Below are 21,870 nucleotides of genomic sequence, written 5' to 3'. Positions count from 1 at the left end.
GGCCTGGCTTCCGGGACTGGCTTCCACTCAGGCAGCTGAGTGGCTTTGGGCAAAATGCTGAGGCTCCCCAGGCCCCTGAGTCTTCAGCAAAATGGAGACACTGAAAGATTTTAATGTACATTTTTAGGTTGATTTCTTTGATCTTGCTGATTTCATAGGGAATGAAAACAATAATGTTGGAGGAATGTATCCGATCAAAATAAAAGACATCTAACGTTATAATTTTTAAAAAGGCATAGCTATGTGGGAGGAACAATACAGAAGATTGGAATAGAAAAGAATAATTCAACTCTGTTTAAGAACCATAGGTGTTTTTATGTCTTGAAAAGTCCAGTTAGGAACAGCTCTGGAATTTGGTTGAAATTGTACAGCTATAGAAGTAAATTTTTAAATATCAAGACATAAGTTATGCACTAAAATTCCCTTGAGAAATGTTCTCTGATGTTTCTTTTTATTCTGTTACAACAGATACTGTGCTCAGCGTCTTGCTGTAACAGGCAGACAGGGACAGACACAATTTTAAATAGGGAGGCCAAGTAGGGCTCGTAGAAGAAATGGCATCTGCCAGGTGTGATGGCCCACACCGCTAATCCCCGCTACTTGGGAAGCTGAGGCAGAAGAGTTATTAGTCGGAAGCCATCCTGGGCAACTTTGCAAAACTCTGTCTTAAAAAACAAAAGCTGGGGACTGGCAGGAGCTTAGCTCGAAGCTACCTGGGGGAAGAACACTGCAGGCCCAAGGAAGAAGGTGGCACCTGTGAGGTGGGAGGGTGCCCGGAGAGATCAGTGCAGCTGGAATAGCAGAGGGGTAGGGCACAGGGGGAGACCGCAGGGATGGGTGGGTGCGTGCTAGTGCCTTGTGGCCGGGGTTGGTACTCTGAGTTTTGTTCTGCAGCATAGCTGGCATCACAGAGGGTTTTAACAGAGTGACAGCATCCGACATGGATTCCTTCAAGATGCCTCTGGCTGCCCTGATGGTGTGGAAGCCTCAGGTATGGGGATGCAGAACCGGGAGACAGGGCGGAGGCGAGCGTGGTAACCGAGGGTAGGAGTCATAGCAGCTTGGTCCCGCCACTAGCAGCAGAGGGGCTGAGAGGTAGATTCCAGACAGTTCCAAAGGTGAGGTCGACGAGATGCCCAACAGAGACGAGTTGTCTTAGCCAAAGGTGGGGAAACACAGATGACTCCGGAGTTTGTGGCCTGAGCAACCAGAAGAGTCAACCTGCCCTCAGCTGAAATGCTAAGAAAATGAAATCTTCAACTCGTTTTAAAGAACGGTCCGTTTGTTAAAATGTCCCACTTCGTCAGTCTGTCCGTCAGTCCGTCAGTCCGGTCACTGTGAGTCAGATCCCGCTTGCTCCCTGTGGCCGCCCTTTCTCCCTGCTGCAGTCACCCACTGCCCCTTCCCTCTCCACCTGGAGAAACTCCATCTTCCTGACGCTTCCTTTGAGGTCTGCATCCTCAGAGCAGCCCGCCTGACCCCGCCCCGCTGGGTCTCATGTGCCACCTCTGATGATCAGCTGTTATTCATGAGCTCACTGGTGCATTGCTTCCTCAACAACCACTTGTCCATTAAGTTCTTTTCTTTCTCTGTTTTTTGTGGCACTGGGAATTGAACCCAGGGATATCTTGAGATCGTTTATTATTATTATTAAAAGATATTATTACTGTTAATTTTGAGACAAGTTCTTGCTAAGCTACTAAATTGCCTTGTTGGGCTTGAACTCTGATCCTCCCGCCTCAGCCTCTCAGAGTGCTGGGATGACAGGTGTGCGCCAACACTCCCAGCTTTGTTCAGTTTTGTTCTTCTGCGGCTAACCCCTTAGCGATCCTCCTTGCCACGAGCTCCCTCACCAGCGGCTACCCTAGCCTGAATGAACAAAGACTTTGACTCAGTCACGACAGGGCCTGTGTCAGACCCTTAAGCCCTGCCTCACCCTCCATGTCTGCGTGAGCTGGCTCCCCGGAAGTGCTTGCATGGCTTAAACCCCGTGGGCTCCCCCAGAGGCGCTCCTGACTCCTGGATGGACAGGTCCAGCTCCTCTCCCATTGTACTCCACGCTAAAGCGCTTCCCAGAACAAACTCGTTTCCCCTCACAGGGCCAGCTGTGAGTTCTTTAGAGTTCTTTAGAACTCTTTAGAACTAAAAGTTCTTTAAAGAACTTTTCTAAAAGGGAGTAGGACACAGAACGGCACAGAAGGGAGGGCAGTCTCGATCTTCTGGGCCTCCTGCTCCTCCTGTCTCAGTGTGCTCCCTCTGGGCTTCCCACCCGATCGGACAGCTCTGACCACGCACCCAGCCTTGTCCCGGGCCTCCTCTTGCGGCGAGGCCAAGGCTCTCGGGGATGGGTAGGTGCCTTCTAAAACACAAATTTGAGCTCACTGTTTCCCTCCTTTACATGTGGAGTGGGTTCCTACTGCCTACAGAATAAATTCAACTCTTGGAATAAAATCCAATTCTTATCAGAGCTCGTGAGGCCCTCTGCGCCGATCCTAGGCCATGCTGCTGTCCTCTCTGTTCCCATCCCTCCGCCCGCATCACCCCAACTTGTCTTCCTGGAAACCCCGCCCACGCCCCCACTATCTCCTCTCCCACACGCAGCACCTTGCCGATTTCCTCCCTGTGCTCTCTGACTCACGTTTTGAGACACAAGATGTCACTTATGCCTTCAAACCTGAGGACGGCAGCAGTGTTCCTACAGCCACGTAGCCCATGGAGCTCACCTAGACCACGAAGCAGGTGACCCCCGCAATCAAACTCAGAACTTTGCTCTTGCCAGGCAGGTGCTTATGCCACTGAGCCGTCTCCCCAGCTCCTACGGTAGGTTTCATAATCACACACGATGATGATGAGCGCGATGCGGGCCGGGCTTCCTAATTCGGTGAAGCCTACTGAGCTTTTGCGGGTCTGTGTTCCCCATGGGGTTTCTGTTTTGTTTTCACAGCGCAGGAGAGAGAACCCAGGCCTCGCTGTGTGCTGCCGCTGAGCCACAGAGATGCCTGCGCAAGGGACCAGGTACCAGCAGACACCAAGATGGCCTTGATGTGAACCTTCCTCCGAGGGTCCTTGCACCTTTTCCTCCCTTTGGCCTTCGTTCCTATTTTGGGCAACATTTTCTGGGTAATCAGCCGCCTGTCACGAGGTACACCTCATGTCTGCTCCAGAAAATGTAGTTTACCGTCCCCATCTTTGAACTGTACTGCGTTTGCCTCCACCTGGACCATGCTTGAAGAAGGCTGCAGAGTGAGGCTGAGAGAGGGCTGCAGGGAGGGAGTGTGGAGCTCTCTGCTCGGGGAGCTCACGGCGTCCTCCTCACGCCGGTGCTGCTAATCCAGAAACCCATTCTGGTCCACGCTTGTGAGTTCTGTTTTCTTTTTTTTTTGTTTGTTTGTTTGTTTTTGGTTTTTCTCCGGTACCGGGAACTGAACTCACGACCTTGCGCTTGCCAGGCAGGCGCTTTGCCACTGAGCTAAATCCCCAGCCCCGAGTTCTGTTTTCTTTTAAGGAGAGTTTACAGACACTACTACTAGGTTTCCAACTAACGTGACAAAAATAACTTTGGGCAGGGTTCAGGAAGAACCGCTGTGAGAATCGCCCTGACTGAAGGGTAGACAAAGGTATCTATTAATAGACCGTGAGGTTGCAATCGCTCAGCGGAAGGAGGGAAAGTTTTGGGTCAATGTAACTGCGATACTTTGTGGATAAAAGGTCACGGAAGAGGCAAAGAACCCACGAGGCAAAGACACAGTTGCTGATGCACTCCATTTTAGAATATTTTTAAAAAGGGGACAATAAAATTACTCATAATTTTGTGAAAGAACTTTAAGAAACGAAGGTTCCTAAATACTATCTGCTGGGTGTGGCTTATATTTAAATGCCCACGATATGTACTGTCCGCCTCCCAGCTGTACACCTAAAAACGGTCGAAATGGTAAATTTTATGTTACACACCACACACACACACCACACAGAAGAAACGGAGGGCCTCAACTACGCTAGGCCAGCCTCTGTCACTGAGCTTCACTCTCAGCCCTCAGTTACCTATATTTTAACTACAAAAACATTACCCATAAAAAGCTGGAACTAATATACTTCCAATTCCTAATTACTGTCATTTTAAGGAAATTTTGAACCACACTAACCCATGCATTTTTCTAAGATTCTGGTAATAGCCTTAGCTGTCCTGCAAAAGCAAAAGGTTGCTGACAGGAAAAATGAAAACTGTTTGAAAACAGACTTTTCAAACAATGCTTGGGACTAGACCGGGGCCTTGTGCATGCCAGGCAAGTGCTTTATCACTGGGCTGCACCCTGTGCCCCCTTTTTCTCTTCATGTTGAGATAAGGTTCTGCTCAGTTGCTAAGTTGCCCAGGCTCGGTTTGAAGTACTCCTGCTTCGGCCTCTCAGAGAAATTCTGACACGTGCTACAGCATGGGTGAACAGTGTGCTACGTGAAGCCAGTTGCAAAAGAGCAAATACCTTAGAATCACACTCACGAGAGGTATTTAGTTAACCCGTGGAGAGAGAAGGTGAGGGATGGGTGGGAGTGACTGGTAGAATTCAGAATTCAGAATGCGTAGAATTTCAGTTTGGGGAGACGGAAAGGTCTTGGAGATTGGATGGCAGGCGGGGATGCACAACAAAGTGGATGTATTTGATGTCACCAAATATGCCACTAAAACTGGCTTGAGCCGACGTTTTTGTCATGCATATCTTGCCACAGTTAGAACGTTTTTTAAAAAGTCTCGGCTCTTGTCCGGCGGCAGGCAGTTCCCATGCCAGCTCGCCCTGCATTTTGTATGCGGCGGTAAGCTGCGTTTGGTTCTCAAAGCAGTGTAAGACCCATGAATTCGCGTTAGCTCATGTGACAACCTTTCACATCGCGGCAGGAAATTGGACCGCGGCTTTCTCACGCTGCGCCTGCAGACTGTGAGCGGCGCGCTGCAGGGAGAGACGCAGAGTTATTCTTTCCCTTTGCCTGGAGCAAGATTTGGTTAAAGGCTCTCTCAGGTGACTCCTGGGAAGACTGAGCTCTGCCGCTCTCTGCCTTCCCACCCTCGCCCCTTACTCACAAACACCAGTGAGAGGCGACCGCTTGTCATTCACCCCCTTATTTTTCAAGTATTGGCGTCACAGGCGGGCGGCAGCTCGGTCCTCTCCTGAGTGCGAGTGGGCTGTGTTCACTCCAGGGACCCCAGCCGCGGTGCAGCCGGCCCTGCGCTGCCCGAGCGGGCATCAAGCCCTGGGCAGGCAGGACTCTCCTGCCTCAGCTTCCCCTCGGCCCCCTGCTCTGCTTGGGCAGGCACTGGAAACGCAGATCTCAGGCCAGTTCCTCTTTCTGTGCCTGCGGTTTCCACTTTCTACCCCCCAGAAATCCCCTTCCTCCCCGCGAGCCTGTCCCCTTCCGCTCTGCCCTCTTCTCTATGCCCTCCCCCAAGTCTCTGCTACTCATGCCGCCTTCACGGTCCTGCGTGGCCCTGGTCGCACACAGCGAGGCTTTGCCCGCCCACGGGTCCCAGCCACCGCCCCAGTGTCTCAGGAAAGTTGGAACTATGCAGCGCCCCACTGGTAAACTGCCTCAGAGCCTAAAGCCTCACCAGAGCCTCCAAAAATCCAACCGTGAGGCTCAGGGGCATAAAGCCATAAAGCACCTGCCCATCGCGCACCGGGCCCTGGGTTCAATCCCCAGCCCTGAAAGAAAAAATAGCCCATCTCAGTGGCCCTGAATTTCCTGGACACGCGAAAGGGGAAAGAGCTCGTCGTGTGTAGTTATAAATCTCAGCGCACAGCTTTTACTTGTCAGACGATAGAACTATTTTCGACACCAACTTGTTTTCAGTTCCGGCCCCATGCTGCAGGGCGGGAAGCTCAGCCCTCTTTGAGCTCCCGCGTGCTGCAGCTCGGAGTCTGATGCAGCGTGAGGCCTGGCGTCCGGCCCTTTGCTTGTAGAGCTCCCTGCTGCAGAGGTGCCCACCAGGACCAGGTCCCGAAGCTGTTGGCTGTCCTAAGGCCGCCTTTGCGAGGTGGGGGCCTCGCCCATCTCCCGGCCCCCAAGTCCAGGCGAACCTCACAGCCTTTCCTGCTAAGGTCTTGCCTCGCCCCAGCAGTGTGACTAACAAGCCGACACGGCAGGGTCCCCCGGTGGCTCTTAGCATTTCCCTCTTCCTGCAGGCGCAGAGGAACGTCTCCCTAGGAGGGGAATTCTTCCCGTCATGTTTTGGGCAGGGACATCTGACTCTGGCTGTTACTGCCCTGCTCCTCACCTTGAAATCAGGAACGCGCTGCCCTCTCTGGGGAGCAGGCCTTGGGAAACAAGTGCTGGGATTTCCACTTTCCAAGGTTGGAACTAAAACTGTGCGCCCAAGGTCGTGGTGAAAAAAGTAAGATACAAAAGACCAGAAGTATGACTTCAGGTAACATTTTCAGTAGCCCTTTTTGAACACAAATGCTGAATGTGATATTTAACAAATGATTTCTAGATCTCTGATTTAAAAAAATCTCAGCGCAACAAAGTAGTGAACAAGGGTGTATGCGAACCGATGTGTGTAAACAAATTGATTTCTCTGAAATTTGTTCAGGAGTCATTAAAATTCCTTTCTGGAGAAACAGTACCAAGGCATTTCTAAGTCTATGGATCATATTCCTCCTAAACTCTATCACCCCTGAACAGGACCAGATCTGGAACCCGCTTACTAAGCTTTAAAACCAAGAAAGTGAAGCAAAAGCAGCTATAAACATCTAACGCGGGATAGGGAGGGACCCTTCCACCCAGTGCACCTCGAATCACCTGGTTCCACCCCACCATCCCACACGCAAAACCCCTGGGGCCCAATCTGAATGCCGGCACAGGACAGTGGCTGTGACAGCATCTCACATTTTCTTTATTGACTTAGTTCTGAAGTCACTTCCCCAGAAGCACCGAAACAGAATTGTTTGAAAGATATTAATGTGCATTCCTACCTAAGCCACGTCTTTGGATGTTCACAATCACTGTAAGTGGTAGCACTTTTTAAAGGAATTTTTAACATAGCATTTGTAGCTGACATTTGCCTACAGGTAAGCACCGGGCCAAGGGCTCATCTGAGGAGGGATTCCTGGGTAGCTGTGTAGAATGTGCAAAAGATGCCTGCTGTCGCATCAGCATGAATAACTGTAACCCCGCCCGTGTGTGTGTGTGTGTGTGTGTGTGTGTGTGTGTGTAAATCTGTGAAATGACATGACTTTCAGTGCTACAGGCTGAAAAATAGACGAGTGATTCTAAAAACTTACTAGGAGCCATAAGGGATCAGGGGGACAAAGGAAGAGTGATGATTTTTATACATATATCACCATCCAACTGCAAGTAATAAAAGTGTTCCTGCAATCTTTACAACCCAGAAAATCCTCAGCATCAGGGAGGAAGGGAAGGAGGAGGAGGGAGGGGGGAAAGAGAGGGACGGGGAGATGCCGGGAATTTCTTAACCCTTAAAACACTCAGGAAAGGATAAAAGATGAAAATGGGCTAGGGGTGTAGCTCAGTGGTGGAGTGCATGCCTAGCACGTGTGAGGCCCTGGGTTCCATCCCTGACACCATTAAAAAAAAAAAGATGAAAACAAAAACTTGACAGCTAGCGGCGATCCCTGTGAGAAATGAACAATAGCGAAACACTGCTGACAGGACTGCGAGATGCTGCTTATTTTGATTCCACAGTTTCCGCGGCAGGCTCTTACTCGGCGGAGTCACTGAGTTGGCGCCGTCATGGACATGACTCAAGCCAGGACCGAGTGACCCTTACCATCGATTTCTTCCTCGTGGCTCAGCCCCCGCTGCACCCGTCCATCCGCTCAGCAAGCCGTCGCCGTTCGTCGCTGATCCCTGAAATCTTTCCACTTCCCTCCTTCCTCGCCCTGCCCCAAGGTCCTCCCCCTTCTCACCTGGGCGTCTCAGGAACTCCCCCGCAATCTTGCCGTCCCTCACACACCACATCAGGAAGCTCCTACCCTGGTTTAGGTCTTCAGTGTCTCCCAAGGCCCACTCGAGAAAGGCTGGGTGCTCAGGCTCTGGTGCTCTTGCCAGGGGATGAGCCCTGGCGGGAGGTCTCGAACCCCCGGGCTGTGCCGTCAAAGGGCACTGGGAGACCCTGCTTCCTTCCTCTTGATGTGCTGGCGGCCGTGAGGTGAGCGGTTGTCCGCTGTGCAGTCCCACCATGATGTGCTGCCCGCCACAGACCAGACAGAAATGTAGCCAAAGGTCAGGGACCAAGTCTCCCAGATCAGGAGCCAGCGTAAACCCTTTCTACATGGTGTGTGGGGGGGGACGCACCGATAATCCCAGCACTCTGGGAAACTGAGGCAGGAAGATCCCAGGCTTTACTCAGACTGAGCAGATTAGTGAGAATTTATCTCAAAAAATAAAAAAAACCCAAGGCTGAGCTGTACACCAAGGCTAAGGTCCTGGTTCAATCTCCAGTGCTGCAAACAAAAGCAAAGCAAACCTCTTCCCTTTGAGTTGATCTTCTCAAATATTCATGAGAGTGCCAGAGCAGAACAGCACACCTCCCAAGCACGACCCACACCCCCGGGGTGCTCACGAGGAGCTGTCGTATGCACAAAAAAGCTTAGAGTTTCTGTGTCTCATGCCTTAAATTATTTTTTGTATTTTCTAACATGGCATACATATGTAATAACAAACATAGCTGTATTGGCATGTGGGTTTAAAATGTTTTATTGAAGGACTCTGAGTGTAGCTCAGGCAGAAAGTACTTGCCTGGCAAGCCTGAAGCCCTGGGTTCAATTCCCAGCTCTTCAATACATCTTACTGAGAAAGCACATGCTTTAGAAAGTTTAGTGGCCACTACTCTATAGAACTATTTTTTTTAAATCACTCTTTTCATGTTTTGCTTAAACTGCTCCATGGATTTTCTGTTGCTCACAAAACTCCAAAATCTGTGACAGTTCCCACAACTTCTTGGATTGTTTGTTTGTTTTGAGCGAGGGTCTCATTATGCAGTTCAGGCTGGCCTTGAAGTCTGTATGTAGCCCAGCCTGGCCTCAAACTCACGGCAATCCTTCTGCCTCAGCCTCCTGAGTGCTGGATTACTGGCGTGTGCCCCCACACCCGGTTCTATAACTTCTGAAGGAGCTACTTCTCTGGTCCTGCCATAGAAACTCCCTCCCCTGGGTATGTATGGGGCTCTGCCTGACCTTTCTGTCCTTTTAGTTTCAGGTGTTTTTCATGGGGAATCTTCACAAACGATGTCCCCTCTTCCTCCACAAAGAGTTAGGTTTCAGTTGAAATGTCATTTTCTCCCCCTGAAACTCCCCCGTCCTAGTCCAATCCAAAAAGCCCTCAGTTAAACTTTCTCCCAGTATCCTGCATTTCCCATTCTGGCACCTATTACAGTTGCTGCTTCTGGTTTTTGTTCAGTGTTGTGTTGGCTTGGGGGATATTTTGCAAGGGAGAACAATATAGTACAGGACACATATTTTATAAGATTATTTATAATAGTCACCCAAAGAATGATATACAAAAGAGTGCAGGAAATTTGTCTGCACACTAAGACCAAGGAAACAAACCGAGGGCCTGGATTTCATGGAAACATCCTGCATGAGCCCAGCTGAAGACCTAGAGCTCATAACAATGCCTCCCATGAATCCAACTGGAGGCCCAGAGCCCATAACAATATCTCATACAGGCCTGTTTCATGAGTCTGCACTGCGAAGGCCCCAGGGTCAGTGGTGGAATCTAGGAAGTCCGTGCCAGCAGGATGAAGGATCTGCGCTGGAGCCAGGAAGTGACGCTCAGAGGAACAGAGCTCCCCTGAAAAGTACCACAGCCATCCTCAGCAACAGTGAGGTCCCGAGCTCCTCCAATGATCAAGATGGCCCCATCAGGGAAGCCAACTCGACAAGCTTCTCCTGGAGATCAGCGGTGCACCATCCTACCCTCCGGAGCCAGGAGCCAGGAGCCAGAGCTCCCCCAAAGTGAACCAAAGCCATTCTCAGTGCCAACGAGGTCCCGAGCTCCTTGGAGGATGAAAACAGCCACATTCATCACGAAAGCCAGCATGACGAGCTCCTCCAAACAACCAACAGCTCCTTACAGCTTCTACCAGCTCCAACAGCCTCACTCAGCTCCCGGTAGCCTCTCACTGCTTCTTCTCCAGTTCTGCCTCTTATGCTGCTGTCAACAATCCTTGGGTGGGCCTCCCACACCCAGCACCACGCTTACTCAGTTCAGCTGGGGGTAATAAGTTGACCACCAGTTGTCAATCCACTACAAGTGTCTTCCAGAATAGGCCATAGTCTTCATGAGAACTTGATCATCACCAAGGACTCCAGCACCTATTATGTGCCCAATAAACGGCACTGGATGAAAGAATGAATCAGTGTAGCAACATTCACCTCACACGTACTTCCTAGGAGCTAGGGAACCCCAGGGGGTGTCTGGGTCCCACCTCGTGGAATCTCATGTTCATCGGTCCCATGCCAGGAACTTCACCTTTACTGTAGTATCTTAAGTTGACAGCTATTGAATGTATGGGCTATATGTGACATTTTGTGCCCTGGCCAGCAAGACTCAACCCTGATTATCAATCTGCTTCTCCGCGGAACACTTCAAAATGCCCTTGCACAGATATCTTTCTCCTGGGTTTCCAGCACCTTCCACAAAAGTTTATCAGAGCAATTACTGATTGGTAACTACAATTCCTGCTTCTGTCGTTCATCTTTGTGAATGGTGTAAAGTGAGCATTTCAGAAGTGACTGGAGATCTCTATAATGTTCCATGAGTTTCTTTTATAGAAAAAAATTCTATCTGCTCAATTTCCATGGTTCTCAAACTTTTACCACTACTTCTTACAACTTTTTTGGCTCCAGGGACTGGTTTCGTGGAAGACAATTTTTCCACAGACTTGAGGAGAGGGAGGTTTAAATTTTTTTTAAAAATGTGTTCGTCTGCAATACATAATAATTATATTCTGCAGTGCTAGCATCACTGCCTCAGCTCCACTGCCGAACATCAGACATTGGAATCTTGTAAGGAGAACACAAGATCCACAACGGGGCAGTTCACTGCAGGGGTCATGCTCCTATGAGAATCGGGTGCCACTGCTGAGCCAACAAGAGGCAGAGTTCAGGCAGTGAGGCAGGAGACGTGGAGCAGCTGTAAGAACAGAGGCAGCTTCGCTCCCTCACCTGCTGCTCAGGCCTGCTTTGCAGCCCGGTTCCTGTGGCAGGGTTGGGGACCCCTGGCTTCAACCGAGGCAAACACTCTGGGTGAGGTTTCTTCACACGCTTTACCGTGAAGCGTTAAATACCGCTGACATCAACCCTTTATGAGAGCTGCTTTGACACAGTGAGGGAGAATTCCCGCTTACTTAGTTCTGCCTTTTTTTTGGTTTGTTTGTTTGTTTTTTGGTTTTTCTCTGGTACCGGGAACCGAACTCACGACCTTGCGCATGCCAGGCAGGCGCTTTTGCCGCTGAGCTAAATCCCCAGCCCCAAGTTCTGCCTTTTATCTTCTCCTTTTAGAGAGACTAACTTAAAAAGGGAGTAACTTGGGCGCTGAGTTGCAAACCTAAAGAGCAAGGAGGCCACAGACATCGCTTTCCACATACACAGATCTAAAAAAGAAAAGAGACAGGAGAGCGAAGACACACTGATGCTCTTCCCGGTAACCCCACAGAGTGGAAATAATGTAGCCTAAAAAATGCTTGCTTATTACAGGAGGAATTTTAAACAGGGAGAGTGACTGGGTTTGGTTAGGATGTCAACTGTACTCAGATCTTTTTTTTTTTTTCCTTTTTCCTCCGTGCTGGGGACTGAACCAGGGCCCTCACAATGAGCTGCCTCCCAGCCCTTTTTCAAAATTTTATTTTGAGACAGAGTTTCTCTCTAAAGGTCTCCAAGTTGCTAAATTACCCAGGCTGGGCTTGAACCTGTGACCCTCCTACCTCAGTCTCCCACAGTGTGGGGAGACTTAGCTTGTAATCATTTACATTTTTCTTCTTTCTTTGAACAACTGTGTCAAGTCCAATTTTATTGATCTACATAGCGATAGCTATATATCTATAGCGTCCCACAGATTCTTTTTTTTCTTTTTTCCCTTTCTTGCAGAGTTGGGGATCGAACACAGGGGCTCACTCCTATTCTTAATCTTCGCCCCTGAGCTGTTCAACTCAAGCTAGGGTTGTATCGCAGGTCGCATTCACGCACTTCAGCATCGGGAACCGTCGTAGCCCGGTTACCATACATGGGCAGAGTCTCCGAGCTGGGTGAGTGGGGGCGGCTGCTTCAGCCCGGCGGTTATACAACCACACAGCGAGCACCGCAAGTGCAAAAGGCTCTGGCTTCCTTAAGAACACTGAATTCTAAAAACGCCTAAGGGACACCTAACAAGCATATCCTGGTTGCTGAAGCTAATAGCTAGAATATAACCGTCAAGATGTCACTTCAATCTGGCGGTTTTGTGCGGCTGCTACTTTAGATAATTTCCAGCCCTTGTGCACGGAGAAGTCTATAGGCGGCGCGCTCAGTCATGGCAGCATAACTGTTACTTCCTGTCTCACTGATAGTCATGAATGTGAACCTACGGACTGTCCCCACGCAAGATGCATTCCAACAGTTTATTTCTAAGTCAGTTGTTAGGAACTTGGCAGTTTCCCATAGAAACAATTTGAGATGTGATGGTTTAGATTTCCAGATATGGCCAAAACCCCACATTAACCCAGAAGTACTTTTTCTAAAGCTACCCAGCATGCATAACAGTGCTGTTTTCTAGGAGAATGTTTCCCGGCTTCTAAGCTGGGCTTTCTTGTAAGGAGGCTCCCCAGCAGCAAGTGAGGACCCCAAGGTGGGTCCCACGTCGCAGTGCACCCTATAACCTGTCGCTGCTCTGCTTCCAGGGGTCTCTCTTCTGCCGGAATCCCCTCGGAACACTATTCGTACTGTGCAGAGCACAGGCTCCGCGGTAACTGCTGTGCCCGGGTCATTTCACTCGCTGCTCTCAGCGAGCTCGTCTGTGAGGCCAGCGGTTTAATCCACCTATAAGAAAGGGAACACGAAAGCTTAGTGACATTAGGCAACTCGTCTAAATTTATGGATTTAGTTAGAGCCAGGACTCCAACCCGACCCTGCTTTCCTCCCAGTCCACTTATTCCGGGGACTTGGAGAGCATTTCCAACAGCTTGATTTTCAGTTGCCAATTTGACAGCGTGAATCGAGTCAGCACCGTCCCCGCAGCACACAGAGGGGTCACTCGGGCAGGACTCAGCGTGTCTGTACCCCCGACGTAAGGACGGTGCTAGGGGTCTAGCGGACACCATAAGACATCCAACACGGACACACACAGCCGAGGGCGGCCGGTGCAGGACAGACAGATGCAGCTTAACGGGGACCCATGTGATTCAGAGCATGAGTCTACACAGGGGCACCTTGAACTGCCCGTCTCACAGGCCTCACAGAGGACCCCGGAGGTGTGGTTTCTATCCAAGGTGTGCTGGGCCTCAGGCTCCAGTGAGCCTGAGGTACTACAGTACTGAGAACCGAACCCAAGGCTTTTACATTGAGATACATCAGCAGCCTCCCACACTTTTTGTTTTGCGATGGTATCTCACTGTCACTAAATTGCCTGGGCTGAGCTTGAATTTGAGACCCTCCTGCCTCAGCCTCCAGCAGTGCTGAGATTACAGCAGGTATACTATCATGCCCAGGTCTTTAATTAACAGACAAGACCAGCTTGAGCTATTTAATATTGTACAGAAAGGGAAGGTGGAAAAGGTGCCAGGCAGTGCAGAAACCTCTAGAATATCTTCATTATAACTTAAATTTCTTGAACAAATAATATAGTAAAAAAAAAAAATCCCTTGCCTTCACATAAATAACCACTTTTTTTTTTTTTTGGCTGGGGGTATTGGGGATTAAACTGAGGGCTTTAATATTGAACTACATCCCTAGCCCTTGTTTAAAATTTGTGACACAGTCTTGCTAAATTGCTCAGGTGGGATCCGAACTTGCAATCTTCCCTCTTCAGCCTTCCCAAGTGCTGAGATTACAGGGGTGAACTTTCACCCCCACTGCACTGTTAGTAATTTTATTGTGCATCCTTTAAGTTTCTTCTTATAAACAGACAAGCCATTATAAATATTTATATATTATTTCCCCACTTACCCCCTTACTTATTAAAAAGCAGCATAAGACCCACTTATTTTGAACAATAACTTTTTATATACATTTCTTTTGTCTGTATTTTACCATTTCAGATCATCACACTTAGCTGGCTGCAGTGGCGCATGCCTATAATCCGGCACTCAGGAGGCTGAGGCAGGAGGATGGAAAGTTTGAGGTTAGCCTGGGCTATGTAGTAAGGCCCCATCTCAAAAGAGAAATCACTTAATAAAAAGTATGGTTTTATTAACCAATGTCAAGCGTTGGGGTCCCGAACAGAGATGGTCACTTTCAGAGGTGGACTTAGCCCAAGTCTGGGTTGAAGCCGTAAGCAGCGCAGGCCTAGGTTGCTGCTGCCATGACACCAGGACACAGCCTATCCTGCTGTCTTCCAAGTTTCACAAGCATCTGTTCCTGGGTCCGCCTCACCGCCTTGTGAGGGCCTTGAGGCAAGGATTCGAGGTCATTTACCTTCGTGTCATCAACATTGAGTGCAAAGCTGGGCAAATATGAGCAGTTAAATGAGCATTTAATGACAACGCATAGAATGAACTCGAGTAACCACTCAGCCGGCCACAGGTTGGAAGGACACAGAGGGAAGGGACGGCATTTGTCCCTTTCTGGTGACACTGTCCAGGGAAACCCCGTGGAGATGTGCTACGGAAAACCGGGCAACAGAGGGGAGAAGACAGATACGGATCCCCGGAGGAAGGGAACCACAAAGGGAGCTCCTGGAGCACCCAGGCGGGAGCTGGGTGCCGGCCCCTCTGCGAGTTTGGCCTCAACAGGAAGTGTGGTTGAAAACAATGGTAGCAAATTCAGGCTCAAATTAGAACTTTTTTTTTTTTTTTCCCCTCCCAGGGAAAATCAAAGACAGTGGCTGAGAAAGGAGGCTCGGGTAGCAAATGTTTGAAATAGCTGGGATGGAGAGGCAAGCTGAGTGAAAAGGAACAGCTGCCCACGGCCCTTCTGGAACGAGGCCAACAGTAACTTCCCTGGAAGTCTAAGCATTGATAAGCAACACCGAGACTCTCCGTGAGGCCGGCGATTACACAAGTCTAATTCTTTTATGTCAAATACTGTGTGAGGGTCTTTGGCCCTACAGATAAAAGACCAACCTCGGAGGCTCCCGTCTGGTAGGGGGAAGGCCATCTGCATCTTCAAAATACATCTAGTCCCAACATCTAGTCCCAACATTGTGATCTTACTTCTAAAAACACCCATTGTGACACTGAACACTCCAGTAGAACATATACCAGTGCTTCCGCTTATCCCGCCCAATAGGAGAAAAGTTAGATAATCTCTCAGACACTCAGAGTTACACGAAGTAACGGGGCTCTGCAGCCTCTCCACTCGCCAGCCGCACTACCTCAAGCGCTGGCACAGTTTCAACAGAGAAGTTACTTTTAGACCCACTAGGGGAAGAACTGTGACCAAAAAATGTGTTTTTATAAACTGTGAAAAACAAACAGCCTCATTCCATCCTCACAGGTTTTCATAAGGTATTTAAAGGCAAAATGTTTGTTCCAGTTGACCTAAGAATCAAACCAAATCCTCTCTGCTGGAAACTTACCAAGTGAGTTAAATTCACTCAGGCGTGGGTCTCCGGGGCTCACCCAGCACAGGAAACACACGCAGGCAAGAGGTGGGTTTGCTTCAGCACAGCAGGGCAGCCACAAGTGGAGAGGAAAAAGCACGCATCTGTTCAATTCAAATGAGTCTAAAAGTTCCCATAGTTACTTTTCAAATGTTATGAGAAACATGAAACTTTCCAAGTTCGGGCTTGCAAAGCAGCTCACCCTCTCTGCAGAGAAGCCCAGCTCCGTATTTGTAGGTACATTTTAGAGAGCGTTTTCAGAAAGCATTTGAGCTTCAACTTTTGGAAGCTAGTATTTAACCTAAAAATCCATGCACATTAATTGCACATTTACTTTTTCATTAATAAATTCCAGCTAGCAGCAGTATTCCTTACAAATCTGTTTTTGATCATAAATTCCAGGCTCATTTTATACACATCTTCTCAATAAAAAATGACTTAGTATCGGGTTCTTCCCACGGCAAAAGCAATTTAAAAAGTTCTCAGAGCCATTACCCGCCCTCTTCTTTTCTATAAAACTCAGCCGTGTCTTGTATTTCTCGTGTTCTTTTTTAGGTCACATCTCTGTGAATAGGAACTCTCTCGTCAAGGAATTCACCCTCAGAACTCCCACAAATGTGCCCATAGATATGTTTAGAAATGTGCTTTGAAAACACTGTCTTAAATAACATGAAACTAAAAACAAACCAATGTCTGTCCACCTTGGCTAAATAACTGTTTATGAATAAATTCTAAATAGCAAGTGAAACAAGGTAAATCTACAGACTGACATATGAAGACTTCCAATAACTGTCTTAAATGGACGACAAAACAGTTGACCAGTATGTACAGAATGATGTAATTTTTGTTTTATTAATCTTAGAGTTGAGTATCTTTAGAGATAAAATAGTTTCAGTTATAAATGTTGTTATAAAAACTGTTGTTATAAAAATGTTATAAAAACTGTTTCAGAGCACATAAAATGATGGGAAATTGCCAAGTATTTTTATGAAGCAAGTATAACATTGGCACTGAATTGTAAAGACAGCACATAAAGGAAAACATACTGGTTAGTATCACTTACAAATGCTGATGCAAGAATTCTAAAAATATTAGCAAGTAGACTCTGTCTTCACAGTGAGAAAACAGCGCACTACAACGCAGTGTGTTTGCGGCAGGAACGATGGGTGGTGATGTGATGTCGTTCTCTTCCTTGAGAGATTCCACGAGAAAGACCCTGTGATTGCCTCCAGAGATGCAGCAAAGCATCTGACAGTCAACAACCATTCCGCACGGAAACAGCTGGGCAGAGGATCTGATGAATAACATTAGTGATCACACATCATGAAGGCTGGACCTTTACTTAGCACGTAAAATAGTGCCGCTTTCCTACTAAGGCGGGAAACAGGAGAAGGGCGCCCTCAGTCTGCTCCGCAGGTTTACAGATCGCAAGTGGACGAGAGGGAAAATAGAAAGCGTTCAAACTGTGTCTATTTGAAGATAATGTGAAGCACACCAGGAAAAGCTCAGAGAATTTATTATAAAACCACCTGAAGCAGAAGGGAATTTAGAGGTACTGTGGTCTGAATGTGTCCCCCCAAGTTCAGTTAATCCTCACATTCGTTGGTGAAAGGTGTTTAGAGGCGGGGGCCTCAGGGAGACGGTGGGCAAGGGTGGCCCTGCCGGCACTGGTGACTGGGAGAAGAGCGACCGGAGCCGCGCACGGAACAAACTCGCTCAGTCTCAGCGCGACCCAGGTGCTGGGCTGTGCTCTGAGGCTTCCCGGTTGCCAGACTCGTGAGATAAATAAACCTCTACCCTCTGCCTCTCCCTGCCCCAGGACACCACCGAGCGACATCCCCTGCCCTTTTTATTATGTATTTTGAGGCAGAGTCTCACTACACTGCGCAGGCTAGCCTAAAACTCACAACCCTCCTGCCTTCGCCTCTCCAGCAGCTGGCATTACAGGCATGAGGCCCTGTGCCGGGCAAACCTCTATTGTTTATAAACTACCCAGCCCGTGGTATTCAGTTATAACAGAAAATGATCCAAGATAGTAGGATATAAAATTAATACATAGAGGCTGCGGTGTAGCTCAGTGGTAGAGCGCTTGCATCTAAAAAATAAAAAAATCAATAGCCTTCAAATACGCAAATAATGCTAGAATATAAAATGGAAGAGAAAATTTCTTTTGGAACAGCAACAACATAATTAGGACGGATTTACGAAATGTGACAAATCTACGTGAAGAAAGGACAAATTACTGGTGGAAAAACACAAATGAAAAAATGACCCTTGTTCTTGGATAGGATGTTTCATCCTTAAGACTAGAGTTTTTCCCTAATTTATAAATTTAGGACAAAATGACATCAAGATTTTTTTCTGGAAGTAGAAAAACTGAAGTTACAGGTTGATCTCAAAGCAGTCAGCCTGGAGGAAACGCTGTGACTTAAGCTAGAAAGCTGTATGCTGGTCTCCTCTAGGGAATGACCCGGCTTCTGGTCCCAAGAGCCAGCGCTACTCATCCTGAGCTGACTGCTGCATGTGGAAAACCAGCCACTTCCCCAAACAAACTGAAAATCTCAATTTTAATGTGACATTTTACAGTCTGAATATGTTGGCAACTAGCTTACAAAGAAAATAGTTTGAGCAAAACAAAATGTCTTACAGCTCCTATCAAGCGCACGGAATGCCAGGGTTTGGCTTCTCAGGCACGGGCAAACCTTTAAAGGGTCACATAGTAAATATTTTGGCTTTGCAGGTTAAGTACAGGGTTTGCCCATATCCTGGTTTATCTTTACATCACCCAAGACAGTAAAGCATACGCCTTGGATTTGGCCCTCGGGGGAAGGGGTGTTTTACCAATTTTGGTTAAATCATCTACACTTGAAGATTCAACTGTAGATGAAGGCAGACAGTCTCATCCCCATTTCTCCCAAATGACTTTTGAAATCAGGCAGGGATACATATATATAAATCTCATGGTGGTCATGGTGGTCCTGACACACAGTATCCAGGAAGCACATCCCGAGGAGTGTATGTACCATTTTGAGAGAGGGTACACCACCTGCCACAATTTACCTGCTGTTACAAATGATACCATAACATCAGGGATAGCTTCAAGATATCTTAATCCAATTCTGTTCCCAAAAAGCAGTATCATCAGACTTACAGGTTAGATTTCTGCTCAAGAATTACAAGGGGCTGTTCTTGTTTTTGGATGGCCATCTATACTCATTTTCTTCTCTAACTGCTTGAGAAAATCACGTCTGGTAAAGTCCAAGATGGCAGCACCTACTTCTGAGACAGGCCAAGCGCTTTACAATCCCATTGGCCCAACGATAGGGCAAACACCTCAGGGAAGGTTCAGCCCAAGTCGTCAGTGTGGTGTGCTTTGGTTCTGGCCCAACCTTACAAGGGACCCTTCAGGGATCTGATCAGGTCCTGGACAACTGCAAAACTTACCAGGATACTGTAGTCTTTTATTAGGATCTCTTAAAATTAGGACAGCTGTCTCAGATTTAAAAAAATAATTACATGTGAAGGACTTTGATAAGGTGGAAATACCTTTCAGACTTCATAATTCATTGAAGATACATTATCCACCATAGTATGACTTATTGAGCTAAATGTAGTCCTAGTTCCCTTGAAAGATGATTCCAGATCTACCCAACTTGTACCACCTAAATCGGTGGATCAGTAACAAAACTAACACAGACTATAGACTACCTAGAGGTTGGCTGGACCAAAGCTCCTGGGCCACTTTGTCAGTACCTCTAATTTCGTCAAGAGAGCAAAACTCAAGAGCCACGCTTAAAGATGAACGCCTGTGGACTGGGGGATTAGCTCCGTGGGAGAGTACAAGCTCAGCAAGCACAAGGCCCTGGGTGCAGTCCCCAGCGCCTTCCAGCAACAACGTGCTGGAGTAGACAAGTCGATTGTTTTAACAATGCGACACCTATTAAACAGCCATCCTGAAAGACTGTTTAGAAACTATGATGGGCGTTGTATCAAAAACAAAGGTAATACAGACTAAAAGTCATCGTTCCCTAATTATCGTAGCGTTGTATTACCACCTGTGTTCTAGGGAGGACTTCTGTCTACTGCGTCCGCGCTGTAGAAAACGGTGTAACGCCGCGCCTCTCTGCCGCATCTGCATTTTCGGCACACCCGCAACGTGACACTCGGCATGCTGGGAGCGTTTACACCGCAAATAGGCACACACTGTAAACCTGCCTTCCTTGCTTTCCTGGGAGTCAGCTTTAAACATTCCTGGCACATTACTGACCCAGGAAAGAGCCGCAACCAGATCGGATCACGTGCAGACCCTGTCACATTCTCATGCTGGCTCACAGAGACCCAACTTAAAAAAAACAAAAGTTGCCTGAATATTTACACAACAGGATTCTAGGGGCTATGAAAAAAGGTTTTTGTAGTACTGGAGATAGAAACCAGCGGTACTCTACCAGCTACATCCCAGTCCTTTTTGAGACATCATTTCGCTAAGTTGTCCAAGCTAGCTTCAAACTTGCAATCCTCCTGCCTCAGCCTCCAGAGGAGCTGGAAGTACTGGTGTATGCTCTACTGTGCCTGGCAACATGGCTTCTTTTTTGATCATACATTCCTTCTAAATAAAGAAGCATGTTTTCTAATAAATAGCAAACGAGGTCTGAGACATTTCAGAATTCCCACAATTAGTATTTGAAGGAAAGGGTTAGGGTGGGTTCCTTTTACTTTTGGTCCTTTGTCTCTTACATCGGATACTTCTATGAGAAGAGCTGCTGCCCGAAGGCAGCATAAACTGGACCCAGGAACAGAGACGGGCCAATCTGTGCCTGCCATGCCAGGAAGTGATTAAGTAGGCCCACTGCAGCTCCCTGCAGCACAAAGGCTTGATTCACTAGCACACGGCTTGGATGCCTTTCGGGTCATTTCAGACATATGGAGTCTTTCACTCAAGTCATGGAAAAGAACGTCAAAACTAGACAGTGTGAAAAAAAACGAAGGCATGTGTGTAAAGGTCATTACCATTTTAATTTGTGTTTTTTCTTTATAAATTTATTTTGGAGTGCCTGAAAATACTTTAAACGGCTAAGCTGAATGAAAAAGTAACAAATACATGGGATATATGTTGCTTTTAACCTATTACTTTTTCTAAAGGTGGTGTCTTTAAAAAAATCCCAGAATTCCATAGTTGGTGAAATATGCTATATGAACACAACTATACCATCTTATAAAAAGTGCGTAAATCAGGACAAAAGCCATATGCACGCTCCTTCCCATACAGAACTCAAAAGAAAGCAGTCTTCATTCTGACATCATTAATTCTTCATTCTGACATCAATAATTCTGAGGAATTATTCTGACATCACTCCATTCTGACATCAATAATTCTGAGGAATTATTTAATTCTAAGTTGAGGCACACCAATTTTCTGGTTTTTTTTCTTTTGGAAATTAGCGAATACAACGCAGAGTACTGAGTCTCAATCACACGCCTTTCCCACCAGAGAGACTAAGGCAGCTGTTAGGGTTTTCAAGGTTATTTCCAAGCATTCACACATGTACTTGTGCAACGGAGCCTCAATGCACCCTTAGGATTGAATATTTGAAGCTGCAAATGTTATCGCATCGTGGCTTTGATCCTCAAAACCGCTTCTAACCTGACGGGCCGAGGTGGCCGGCTTTTCTGGTGGTGTTCCACTCCGAGGGCCACTACGGGAACGTGCTGATCAGCCTGCTTTCTTTTTCCCTTTTCTGGTAAAAAAGCTGAAGAACACCTGTAGTTTACACTTTATTTAGAATCAATAAACCAACCAACAGTTACAGCGCAATGACAACTCATTGCCAGTGAGACAATATTTTAGAATTTACATATTTACAAGCTCCGAGAACCTTCTCCACCGATCAAACATTTCAGTCTATGTAGTCAAAGTCTTCTGGAATTCCAAAATTTTTATCAATTTTATTTTCTTCAAGCCCGAATTTTCTTTTGGCCCAAGATTTTATTGCAAATATATTATCTGTAAAAAACCAGAAAAATATTTTTGAGAATTAAAAACAATCATAAAGTATCTCAAAGGTAAGTATCCTCACCGTTCATTTAACTACTTTCAGCTGTATTAAAATAAGTTCACTATTTTCAAGAGTA

At 47.3% G+C, this 21,870-nt stretch overlaps 1 protein-coding gene across 4 annotated transcripts in view; it reads right to left on the bottom strand.

Moving 5' to 3' along the window:
* Window positions 1–12,590: 12,590 nt before the first annotated feature.
* Window positions 12,591–21,870, bottom strand: part of Mnd1 (meiotic nuclear divisions 1) — a 66,980-nt gene continuing 57,700 nt past the window's right edge. For 3 of the 4 annotated variants that reach the window (XM_005400922.1, XM_013522898.1, XM_013522899.1), the window contains one exon: window positions 21,501–21,742. In XM_005400922.1, coding sequence (XP_005400979.1) covers window positions 21,636–21,742 — 107 coding nt within the window. In that variant the 3' untranslated portion in view covers window positions 21,501–21,635. Of the gene's footprint in view, window positions 13,023–15,717; window positions 15,799–21,500; window positions 21,743–21,870 lie in introns of those variants that run through there. The other variant, XM_005400923.2, reaches the window with a different exon arrangement.

The sequence above is a fragment of the Chinchilla lanigera genome, unplaced genomic scaffold, assembly GCF_000276665.1.
Source record: "Chinchilla lanigera isolate Chin_1 unplaced genomic scaffold, ChiLan1.0 scaffold00070, whole genome shotgun sequence".
Taxonomy (NCBI): domain Eukaryota; kingdom Metazoa; phylum Chordata; class Mammalia; order Rodentia; family Chinchillidae; genus Chinchilla; species Chinchilla lanigera.
The sequence above is the reverse complement of the archived record's forward strand: the minus strand, read 5'-3'. Positions and strand labels throughout refer to the sequence as shown.